Below are 13,230 nucleotides of genomic sequence, written 5' to 3'. Positions count from 1 at the left end.
CATGAAAAAAAAGAAACAGTATGGTACTACATGTTTTAACAAGCCATCATCTGGAATATTTTCAAGGAAAACAAAATGAAGTGAGCTACTGTAAGTTATATGTATTCACTAACAATTGCATAAGTGGACATGAATTTATACAAGTTAACAGGAGGAATTTTCAAACTTATGCTATAACTGCCGGGTCTAGGGTCTGGCTCATTCCAGTGTGTAAGCTGACCAGCTTCTGTTTCTCTCATATAGGAGCTAGAAGGAACTGTGTCTTTTCCTACACAGTTTTTTCTGCGTTCAACACTGCCCTTGAACAGTCGTACAAAACACACTGAGACTCCCTGCTGGTAACCCATATATCTGCAGTCTGAAGTAATAAATTTACAAATAGCCTAATAACCACAGATTAAAATATACTATCGTCAAAACCTACTTGTAGGAGTTATTCTTTTTAAATGGAGTGCAAATTTGAATGCCGTGAATAAATCACAAGAAACAGATCATATCTCAAAATATTTTTTACAATAGCAATTTTAAGAGCCTTCATTTGAATTACTTTTACTTCAGGATGCTACTACAGCCTTAACCACCTGGAATCAAAAGAAACTCTCAATTGCATATAAAGACTATCTCCGAGCAAGAACATGAGGTTAACATAAGAAGAAAAAGAAATATGTATTTAAAACATTTAAAACCCATCTATTTAAAACATATTTAAAATTCATTATTTTCCTTTGATTCCACAAGTCTACTTGCAAATTTTGCTTTTTAACTTCTTTACACATCATGAAAACTCCTGCTTTTAACAAACCAACCAGAAAATGCAATCTTCTTTCCTTACTTTATTTTTAAACTTTACGTAAGTGACAACGATTAAACTAAAAAGACAATGCAAAATGCTAGTCAGATAAAACATACTCCACAATTTGTAAATAGTTCTAACATTCAGTTTATGAATTACTTTTCTCTAGAGGTGGTGCAAATGTTATCTAAAGTACAGAATATGCAGATTAGGATTTAAGGGTACATTAACACCCCTCAGGTGCTCTCCTGTGTCCTCTTCTCCTTCAACCTCTGACACTGTTACTTAGCATGCCTCAAGGAGCATGACATACATGCTTCAGCTGTTACTTTCAGCAGCTTTCAGACTCCTAGATGATAAACTGAAAACCCTTACACCTTTTCCTGCATCTTTAAAAACAGGTGCTGGTTCCGGCAACCAGGTTGGGAGCACATGGAAACTCTCCACACAGATATACTGACCAAGTGAGTGGAAAAGTCTCTGTTTAAGAGCTAATACTGCCTTGCTTTAGTGTTCCGTGTGATGTCCAACAGAAACTAATGCCAGCAAAACTGGAATATGTTCAACCTTCCTTCGTGCCTATTAAAGGCAACACTGGTTTCATTCTCCCACATCCATACACTCAAGACTGACCCTCCGAAGGGTCCCATTTTGGAGTTCAGCATTAGGTGTCTCTCTCCACGCATGCCAGTTGTGGCAATTCCTTTTCCTACGTGAGGATTAAATCTCAACACCTAAAGATACTGATAGCAGCACGTTCCTTATTACAAGTTCCAGAGCAGTCACCGTAATTTAAGTGATTTGATCTTACATCAATGTCTTGTACAAATTTTAGAACAAAACTAACATACCTACTGCAAAATTTCCAGAGGTCATCTTCACTGTATACAAGAGCAGCAGTAGGGATAAAAAAAAAAACCAACTCTGAGTTGAATATGTGTTCACCTTTTTCTCTGATATGCAATACTGTAAAGCTTTTCATTTCTCCTCTTATGGATAGACATCTTCTTGATAAGGTATGACAGAGAGGAATATGTCGAGGACTGTGAGTGCCAAATCACATCCATGTGTAATGTCATGAATGTCAAACCTGGATACAGACAGGTCTCTCACCCTGTAGAAAGACCGATTCAGGACTGGGAGACCTTTTTTATATTTTTGAAACTCGATGAAACATTCTTACCTGAAATCTCTATGTATCAAAGCCACGTAAAGATATACTGAGATTTGCCTCAACATCTTCCTCAGGAGAGGAGACCTTATCAACAGCTAAACTATTTGGATGAAAAGCACTCCAACTCTAGATATAAAACCACTGCAAAAGCACTGTATCCACACACTACATTTGCAACAGTAGTATAGCGTGAAAATTTCTCTTGATTATTAACCGTCACTGAAGAACATATAAAAATACAAGAAACATCTGACTAAATCTGACCATAGATTCATTTGGCCTTGTATTTAGTCTTTGATCACAGCAATAATAACGCCCAACAAGTCTGGCCATTATGGTTTATTCCCTTCATTCCCCCCCACTATCCACAGTTGTCATGTAAGCAATGATGTAATACCTACTGCATTTCCTATCTGCTTACGAGCACTACTAAAAATGAATTTTTCCTCATCCCTTTTTAAACCTGCCTCCACAACCTCCTGTGACAACACATTCCAGAATATATTTGGATAGTATCCAAAAAGAAGGATTTTCTTTTATTAGTTTTAAACTTAACTCTAGCCACTTTCAACAAATGCCTCTTAGTATAAAAGAGGTTTCGGCAAACTACAGGTCCACATTCAGCTCATCTACCATCTTGAATTGCACATCCTATCCCCATTTAGACCTCTTCTCTCTAGACTAAAGACTGCCAGTCATTTGGTCTGACCTAATAAAGCTGCTGACTCCAAAGTTCAAGTTCTGTTATAGTAGTTTTGTTTGCTTTGCATGCAACATAAACCAAGTTTTCACATAGACTCTTCAATAGTTTCATATTCCTGCAAGCATTTCATTAAGTGCAAATCTATTGACTCAGACAAAAAAAGCCAGCTTTACAAATCAATGAAATATAGTTCTTCAACACATAAGGGTCATGTGTAAATACTGGATTAAATGTAAAAAATTAGACAGGCAGATAGGTAGACGGTTGTGTTTACAGATGTGATTAAATCTTACATTCTGTGTAGGATGTAGAATAATCAATAAAAAATTTCTGGTTTCTGGAATGCTTGGTATAAATTGAGTTTTTAAATTGCTTTTACTTGAAATTCAGAAAAACTGCTTCCTTTAAGCTTAAATGAATACCAGTTCTCAAGTACCTCTCACTGGTATGGCCCATTTCTTTCCTTAGCTTTAAACATCTCTGCTCTGAAACCTAAGTATTCTAATGTTACTTTGCTAAGCAAAATACTCTCTGAAATTACCATAAGAAAGCCATCACACAGCAGTTATTTTTCCTCATTCAAAAAATACTACACATTACCTTCATTTATTTAGAATCACATTTCCACTTCAACATTCTTCAACATTATAAAAGCAGTGGCAAGACACACGACCAAAAAGAAGTCAGAAATTTGCCCAATACTGTATAATACTAACAGCTGCTGTCATTTACTAATGAAACATACATTTTCAAAGGTGTGCTACTCACTAACAAATTTTTACACAACATAATTAATGAAAACAACACCTTTATTTATCTCTTTGAATTAATTAAGTTTTCCAAGCTCATTAGACATTGGCATAATCATGCCAGCAGCGTGCTCTGGCAGCCCAGAGGGCAAGCCCCATTCCGGGCAGCATCAAACACAGCGTGAGCAGCTGGTCAGAGGAGGTGATGATCCTCCTGTATTCAGCCCTGCTGCGGCCTCACCGCGAGCAGCCTGTGCAGGTCTGGGCCCCACAAGTTAAGAAGGATGTGAAGGCCCTTGAATGCCTCCAGAGGAGGGCAGCACAGCTGGTGACAGGGTGGGAAGGCAGGTCCTGTGAGGAGCGGCTGAGGACTTTGGGCTTGTCCAGTTTGAAGAGAAGGAGACTGAGGGGCGACCTCATTGCTCTCTACAGCTCCCTGAGGAGGGGACGTGCGGAGGGAGGTGCTGAGCTCTGTTCCATGGGATCCAGGGACAGGACACGTGGGAATGGTTCAAAGCTGCACCAGGGGAGGTTTACACTAGACATGAGGAAGCATTTCTTTACCAAGAGGGTGGCCAAACCCTGGAACAGGCTTCCTGGAGGTGGTTGATGCCCCAAGCCTGTCAGTGTTTAAGAGGCATTTGGACAGCGCCCTTAACAACCTGCTTTAACTTTTGGCGAGCCCTGGAGTGGTCAGGCAGTTGGACTGGATGATCACTGTAGGTCCCTTCCAACTGAACTATTCTATCCTCTTCTAGTTTACAGCTCCAGTCTTAAGATGAATTACTGATTAAACTTTGGAGACTTTATAGTTTCTGTTATTATTAAATTTCACAGATGGAATACCATCTTTAAGTCCTGTGTTGTAAATTAAGCAATCCAAATTGTTTCTTTTCACATGACATGTCCAAATCCTGGAAAGACCTGTCACTAGCATGAAATGAAAGGGTTTAAAATAGTTTTCCTATAATGTCAGGCATGTAGTGTCTCTGAAAATGCAATTATGCAGCCATTTATAGTAGTGTTCATCTGGATTTTACTTACTTGACTAGACCATTTCAATTCACAGCAACTCAGGGATGCACTGAATCCATAATTGGTATATTAGTTAGGCACTTGCTTAGATAGGACATAACTAGACAATATTCATAATTTATAATATCTTCATTTGTTTTTAAACTATCTATCTACAAACTATTAATCCTAATTAAGAAGCTGTAGTAATGTCTAAGTACATTCAAAAGAGCAACAAACTTTTTAAAGTATCTACCATTTAATAAATATTTCTACTATGGAAGTAAAACCTTTGCATCTACAAGCTGGAAAAAATAAACAGTTGGCTTAACTTGCATGTAATTTTGCAACCGAACTGCTCCATAAAGCACATTGTAATATTTAAGTTGTTTTTCTTCTGCCACAGTCTTATCAGAAATTCTGAGTTTTCCTATTAAAATAATTTTTTCATGTACCTGTGTGTTTATACTAATAAGTCAGTCCCTCTTGGGGAAAAAAAAACCCATGTCATTTAAAGTAACTGATAATTGGGTTCTTCTGTTTACCATGGACCACACTACAGCTACATTAGTGGGGCAATTCAGTCTTCCCATTCACTGTCACTCTGGAGTAAAGGAGATTGCATATTTGAAACATCAGTTCAAAAGTCATTCATGATGTTGCTACTGACAGCTACAGTAACTTTATTAATTAATGCAATTGCCACAGTGATATTTTGCAGGTTGATTCTAATCCACAAAGATCAAGACTGAAGCCACAAAATAATTTCTAAGTCTCTTCGACACTTGTCAAACAACATTCATCAACAGTCAATTACATTTAACATAAAACTTGCAACTTCCAATTGAAATATTCTATCTTCCTAGCAAATTCAGTAACATTTGAGCCTCTACACAGGAATTATTCTACTCTGATGATATACCAGATGTTAAATTTTTTCCAAAAACTTTTGTAAAAACATATTTAACCAACTTTCATGAAATATTATTGAAAGTAATTTTAAATTACAAAACTAAAATAATACAGACAAAATACATTCATTATCTAGGGCCAAAACAAATATTTTGTTTCCAGATCTCACCTAACATTGTCCTGAGCAATTGCTTGAGATTTGAAAGGATGATATTTAAAGCAAATTAGGGCACAATATTAAAACACAAAAGCCAAACAATCCTCTCAAAAATACATGACAAAGACAGACCTGCATACTCACCCATCATTAGAACATGTCAAAAATTCTTCCTTTATTTTTGGATGCCAACAGCCTGAATTGAGCATTGCTGTGTGACCCTAAAGAAATAAACATAAAGAGTCTTACAAGGTTTTATAAATTTTACTCCAAATCTTTCAAGTGGAATCACATAAAAACCAAGGGCCAAATCAGACCCTTCTGACCACAGCAATGCCTGACTAACATCACAGTGATTTAACAGATTTCGTATACTCTAATTCATTTCATCATTGCTTGTTTTCATTTTTGAATTATAAAACCCCTGCCATTCTTCTACTTATATTTTTTCTTTTAGAAAATGGCATGGAATCATACTTCCCCTTTTTCTCTTGGGAGAACTGTAGTGCAGAGAAAGAATGAAACAATAGGCATCAATATGGTGTCACATAAATGGTTCCAAGCTACACAAAAGTAACAGGAATAACAAGAATTACCAGAGTGACACAACATACATACTCAATGCCAAACTACACTAGCTAAAGACCTTGGAGAAAAGTGAGGAAACAATTTGAGACTCAAAATGGATTTAACCTCAGGTGAGTTTTTTGTAAAAGATAAGAAGTTGCAAATTGAGTAGTTAGCCCTGTTAGGACAGAAAAAAACAGAAGGAAAGGATTTTATGCAAAGTAAGTGATTGCCATTATGGTGACTATGAATACAAAATGTCTTTGTCTGGTTGGCCTTACTTCTTTGAAGTACAGGCACATGCTCATCGACTACATTCAAAGAGAAATTTGGAAACTACCCTGCAATGCTGGAATTACTTCAGTTTGCTTTAAGCACAAATATGGAGAGAAATACTGAAAAGTTAATGGGGCGATATAACAAATATTTTAGCATTTTGACTGTTGGACCACAATACACTGGAATTCTAGAAGTTTACAAGAGAAAGAAAATCTGAATTATTTTTAAGTAAACAAGAACTAAAGCAGATGTTACTATTTGATGGTTTTATATACATATCACTAGCCAAAAGAAATAGTCATCTGACAAGAACAGCTTTAGGCAAAACAGTATTTAGCCTAGTTATTTGGCAATATACTTTACAAGCAATAAATAAATCAACTTTATCATCAGTTTGAGCAGTAGATTTTATCATTACTTTTTAGGCTTAAGCTATTTAAAAAAATGACCTGAATTTAAGTCATCTGTGTAAACAGAATCCTTGCCTTGTACAGTTTGTGGAAATACGAAGGACAAGTGGTCAAAACCCAATCAACTGTTGCTAAAATACTTCAAAACCATCAATCAGCCCTTCACCATTTGCATTTTTAACTACCACTAAAAACGTACACATTGTTGCTTATTAGTCTTGCACTCATGGCATGCAAGTAACAATAATAACAACCTCCAACTCCTGCACTGAAATAGGGAAACTGTACCAGCAAAAGAATGAAAAGTCAAAGAAAGCAAGAGACTATACCAGATCAGTAATTTCTTTTTTTTTTTTTTTTGGTTGGTTAGACAAGGGCATGGGGTAAGCTGTCAATTTTTACAAGATAAGCTTTTAAATAGATGAATTTGTTGCAGCATCATAGAAACATTAGTTGGAAGAGACCTCTTGAGTTCACCTAGGTCAGCCTCTTGCTCAAAGCCAGATTACAGCCAACACCAGATCAAGTCAGACATGGCTTTGTCCAGCTGGGTCTTGAAAACCTCCATGGATGAAGTTCCCACAACTTCTAGCATGTATCCAGCACACAGGACTATGACATCTCAAGGACAGTGCTTTGCATTCTTCCTTACTGAACTTCATGAGGTTTCTTGTTAAGAGCAAAAGTACAATACATTGTCAATCTTCTGGCATTTAATTAATTTCTGACTTTACCTTTGTGTTCGTCATATCCACAATGTACTGGTCTCCTTTTATGCATTCCATTACTGGGAAGCCATCTCTGTCAAGAACTTTTGCCTGAGAGTTACCAGAGACAACAAGAATGACATCTCCTGTGCTACTATAATGTAAAGATTTGATTTGGTGACTAAAAAAAAAAAAAAAAAAAAGAAAGAAAATGTTTTAATTAACTTCAGTTCCTGTAAGCCTACGCTAAAACAGAAGCGTCAATTATGAGAAAACGTAATGCAGAAATACTCATATACATTCCTATACCAAAAAGGTGGGAAAAAAAATCTGAAATTAATGGATTAAAGCTTTTTATTCCTCTGTGTGTGTGTGTGTGCATGTCACATTTCCTTCTTCAACCTCACGGCACATCAAACAATACTATTTACAAAGTTGGCACCTAAAATGTCATTTCTCGCAAATGCATTTAAGAAAGTTCTTGAAACTACAAGTGAAAAATAGTATGTGTCAGATTCAGCTCTTCAGGGTTGAAAATTTTTTTTCAGCTTCTCAAAAGCAACATGTGGATTTACAGTAATCTATAAATTACTATAAAAGGATGTTGTAGTCCTACATAAAACTCCACTGTACATTGTACACCAGGAAATTAATCATATGTCAGCATTCCTGCATCTTTTTCCATGTTCAGGGCTACAGTTTCATCAGAATCTTAAACAAAGTTCACTGCAGTTGCTGTATCTGAAGCAGATACCCCTTTGATCCCCTACTTGGCAAAGAATGCAAAGCAGTCTATCCACTCCACACCTGCCAGAATTTATATCCTGACACCTTAACAGCACATGCACCATAACATTACTTTATGTTAATGCCTCAGCTCTGCAGGCAATTAACCAATTAATCCTTAAATTAATCCTTAATTAACTCCAAATTAAGGACTAGGAATGCATTTGCCAGCTAGAATTGGATTCCCATGACATTCATACTGTCCCTCAAAGGAGTATCTTCCTTTTGGTGAAGAACATAACCATATGCATTCAAATCTCAGTAACTTTAAAGAAACTGCTTTCTAATAAAATTTCACATCAATAAAATTAACACTCAGATGATCAACAAAACTGACTATACAACTTCTAAATTATTTAAATTTCACATCTTATACGGTAGTGACTTCATGATTGACTCAGCAGTAGCTATCATCTGTTAAATATGTCCTCAAACTGTGAGTTACTACACAAAACATATAAAATATTGTAATACATATTTTAAAAGCTCTGCATTGATCATAGTAATGTAAACTAAGCATAAGTTTCTCATTCAAAAATGTTTGGCAAAACTGATTACATTATGATTCAAAAGCCAAAAATTGCTTCAAGCACCCTATTATGTAATACAAACTGGCAGCCAAATTGGCCTGAGTATTATAAACTCTGATTTTTAGTAGAAAGGAGACACTCAAATCTGGGAATTTCCGAAACAGATCACAGGCTACGTCTGAAAAAGCATCCTGAGCCTCAAGAGCAAAAAATGGATACTTGTTCAGAAAAGGGGAAAGAAGGCCAGCCGTATTGAGCTCAGAGGAAACATGGAAAACATTAAAAAGAAATCCACAAGAGAAATAGTATCTAAAGTCTAGAATATTCTCTGCAGAAAGCTGATAAACCTAGACTAAAGAATCCAACAAGTTCAGCTTTAGAGCAACAAGCATATCTCAGGAATTAAAAAATTTTCCCCGGTAGTACTTCTGAGTGCTCTTGCCATATCACGATTTGTACAAAGCTCAGTATATTCCTGAGCCCGACCTGAGTACTGCATGCAGAATGAACTACTTATCTAGTTACATTTCTCTCACACTAATGCTGAAATTGGCAAAAGAAAATACCCAACACATCTCCAAAGCACAGATTCATGTTCTGTACTTTTCATTGTTGAAATCCAAAAACCAAAAAATAATACTTAAAACCTACACTAAAAGATTATTTTTGCTTGATGCGTGCTTCATGCATGAAGAGGATTTGGCCACTAGATATGATCAAACAACTTGCCCAGAACTAAAATCTGAGTTTTGAGAGAATCCACAATATGTAAAGGCCCACAAAGTCTTCTGAGAAAACTGTTTTTCAGACACTGAAGTATGGAAATTAAAACTACAGCTATTAATACTGTTAACTGACTGGCACTGTTCATGATTTGACCAATATCTTCTCATTGCTTCTTTGTAGTTCTATATCAGCATGTTTTAACATACTGTTTTCATCTTAGATTTAGATTTGAAGTTTCTTCTAACAAGGAAGAGAACCAATTTTACAGCACCTAGCACAATGGGAACATAACTAATAATTCATCAAATCAGTCATGTGAAAAAAATCAGTCTGAGAGAAGAGACTTCCACAATCTTTATCTAAAGGGAAAAAAACCCCCACCTTTGTGACTGTGTAACATGACTTTTAAAATCATGTCCAAAAACTGGTTCTATAAGCAGGGTAAGCCCTAGAAGTTACTGCTTTTCAGATGTTTATTGGAGTATGACCAAGAGTGAGGCTCTGCAGAGGCAGTTCTTAAAGAAAACATTTTTGGTTCTTATTAATGTTAAAGCAAAAGTCTTGGGAAACTTTCAAAACCAGTTCCCTTTAATAGCATTAATCCAAGTCATTTTGGTTTAAAGCTGCCAAATGCACATAGTACTTTCTGCCAGGACCTGCAGAATAGAGCTACATACATGGGTAGAATCAAGACACACAAATAATTTCTACACACGTAACACAGCTTTGCCCTACCCTTGCCTTTGCCTTTAACATCGAGGTGTGATTTGAAGGTACGATTTTTTTGTCAGGCTCTTTTTTTTTTTTTCATTACATCCCAAATCCAAGGAGACATTAACAGAGTAACCTGATATTATGCTACAAAATGGAGTCTGGACAATATCGAATTGTTCTCGGGCTTTTTTGTTCTTAAAATAAAATTAAATTTATGGCTCCAGAAGTGGATTTCTGCTAACACCTTCCATACCAGAACTCCTCAGAATTCTTTGAAATTAGGGCCCGTGACTGCTAATAGTCCTTGCAATAAATTCCATAGTGAAAAAAAATAATATAAGACTATATATACACCTGGAAGTAAGCTATATAATATTCCACATAGTGCTCACCAGCATGCTTCAAATGTCAGCATGAAAGAATTTTTTCTTGAGTTTGGATCTTTTTACCAGACTGAGGTATAGTTCCAGTTTTATGTTTACAAAGAAGATAGGGATATTTAAATAATACATTTTTCAAAAAACAAAATTAGTACATGAGACTTGCAATGTAAGTCACCAGTCAATTCTATTTTTAGTATTATTTTATATTTGTATTTTTATGTATTTCATTTATACTTCAACATACTCAAATCACAAGAATGTACATTTCACCAAGAACATTCACATAAAAATACTTATGAGATACTTTTAATACACTAAATGAACAGCGTCAGGGATAACAAGCACTTCAAGCTCATATTTTACCATCAGTTTTTGCCCAAAATTGTATTTGCAAGCTGTATTCCTTGAAATGGGACATTAATGTACACTGTATTTGTGATTTTTGTATTATATTTATGTCTTATACCATTGTTACCAAGTACTACTACATTTGAATGCACTCTTCTCGTCAATTTGGAAATGCTTTAGTTAAAATAATCAGCTACTGTGGTGGTAAAGACTGTCAGCTCTTTCCTACTGCTCAGTTATGACAGACAAGAGAAAATACCATTTGAATCCTGCTAATTAATCATGCAAATGAAACTCATGCCAGAGAAGTCCAAATGCGACTTCACATTTGGAGAATTTTATTTATTTATTTATTTCAAAGCAGCATGTTTACTAAGTTAGTATTCAAAGTAAATGTGCCATTCATCACTGTATTATAATAATGTAAGTTTGTCAAAGAGATTAGAATTGCATAAGCAATCAAAGCACACTTTTTATTTTCCTGACTTTTCACACTTCAGAACACCAGTAGAATTCCTTTCTATTTTGCTCCTTTTCAGGCTAACAGCTCCAACTTTTCCTTGTCTTTCACTGTCTAGATTCTTGGCAGATCTGTAATTAGTCATTCTAAGCTTCCAAACTGACCAAAATTCAGCTGTAGCTTTTTAAGACAGTAATGATTAAATTTAGACAGTCTAAGTACTATTTACTGCACATAATAAATTTCAATCCCTTTTTTAAGCGTACCAAAGTAACTTATAAAGTACATCACATTCATTAGACACTAGAAAGTACCTTACTAGAACAACTGTGTTATTAATTTATGAATGTGTTTGTCTGCAAGTTCGCTGTGCATGAGACATGACTCCTTTTGAAGGAGTTCTGTGTTCCGATTATCTGGAATATGTAAATTAACTCAGTTTTATTCATTTACTCCCTGAATTACCAGTGAACAGTATGGATAACATGGAAATCGCTCCCTAAAAAAATGTTTCCTGTAGCTTCTTTTTTTTTAATTTACATATATAAAAATACATAGATAAATGTAAATAAGTATGTAGCTTTTTTCCTCTAAAAAAGACAATATACTTTTTCTTAATGCACACTATGTAGCTATTCAATTATCAGTGCAATGCAAAAGACCAGTGTGTCCAAAACCAAAGGTTTTAATGAAAATTAGATACACACACCCTGAAATACTGGCAGCAACTACTAAGGCTCTCCACTTTTTCTCTTCTTCATTAATTTGATGGAGTACATATGGAAAGTGTATTCTATTAATTTCAATTACAACTATGAAAGTCACCCTGTCTCTTTGAGAGGTTCATAATCTATTTGCTGATACGTTATTAACAATTTCATCTGCAAGTTCACCTGTAGCTTTCTAAAAGGGGAAAATATGCAAGTCTCTGGAAAAAGCATGAAAAGGCATATAAAGACAAGTTCTTCTGTGTTCTATTAGGATTTTAACATAGGCACAGCCTTAGGTGAAAAATGCAGTCTTTGTGCCTACCATTCACAAGGCTGGAGTGAACGAAAAGCTTGAAGAGAGGCATCCATTCCAGCAAAATCCCAAAATTTAACATCATAGTCATATCCACCAGTTATCAAACGGGCACCTGAAGGATCCAACCCCAGAGCAGAAACCTATACAGGAAAAAAAAGTTTAAAAAATTGAGATCGTTAGAGCTTATTTTTTTTTCTACAGTTCTTCAGGTGTCATCAAAATATAAAATACTACTGAAGTAAAAAAAAAATGAATAATTCAGTGTGCTAGTTTCTTCCTAAAACACATCACCTACATTTTGGTTTTGAAATTTTGAAATAAACTATGGAAGACAGCTGAGAAAAGTTAGTTTACAGTGCTTGCTTTCTAATCATCTCATTGCAGAGTCTGGATATGTTTCATTTCTATGATGAAAATTGTACTCTAGACTTTTCTCAGAAACACAAATAATATTTCTAGTAAGATACTGAAATGGCATTTAACATCCATCAGTCTAAGATTTTGCACTAGTTATTCAAGACACTTCATGTGCGTATACACATTGTTTGGTTATATTTCTCTTCTGAAAAAAAGAAAAGAAAAAATAAAGTATAAACTTGATTTTAAAGAAATCACAAATTTGAGAAGATATTATTTTAACTAAAAAGCTGAAAAAAATTTACCAAAAGCATTTGTTTTGTATACAAAACTAGCTGCTTAAAGCTACTCAGAACTTTGTGGAAAGAATGCTTAATGCTCATTACTCTCATTTATTATCCTCAAATCAAAGGTTGATTAAAATGGGATTTCTAG

At 35.2% G+C, this 13,230-nt stretch overlaps 1 protein-coding gene across 1 annotated transcript in view; it reads right to left on the bottom strand.

Annotated features, from left to right (window-relative positions):
• The window catches only part of WDR70 (WD repeat domain 70), a 139,648-nt gene that overhangs the window by 82,557 nt on the left and 43,861 nt on the right, over positions 1–13,230 (bottom strand). Inside the window, exons 7-9 of the mRNA XM_009647320.2 lie at positions 12,445–12,578; positions 7,493–7,646; positions 5,647–5,723 (exon numbers count right to left, since the gene is read on the bottom strand). Of these exons, the coding sequence (XP_009645615.2) occupies positions 5,647–5,723; positions 7,493–7,646; positions 12,445–12,578 (365 nt within the window). The remainder of the gene's footprint in view (positions 1–5,646; positions 5,724–7,492; positions 7,647–12,444; positions 12,579–13,230) is intronic.

This window comes from Egretta garzetta, unplaced genomic scaffold (genome assembly GCF_000687185.1).
Source record: "Egretta garzetta isolate BGI_Z169 unplaced genomic scaffold, ASM68718v1 scaffold59, whole genome shotgun sequence".
Taxonomy (NCBI): domain Eukaryota; kingdom Metazoa; phylum Chordata; class Aves; order Pelecaniformes; family Ardeidae; genus Egretta; species Egretta garzetta.
The sequence above is the reverse complement of the archived record's forward strand: the minus strand, read 5'-3'. Positions and strand labels throughout refer to the sequence as shown.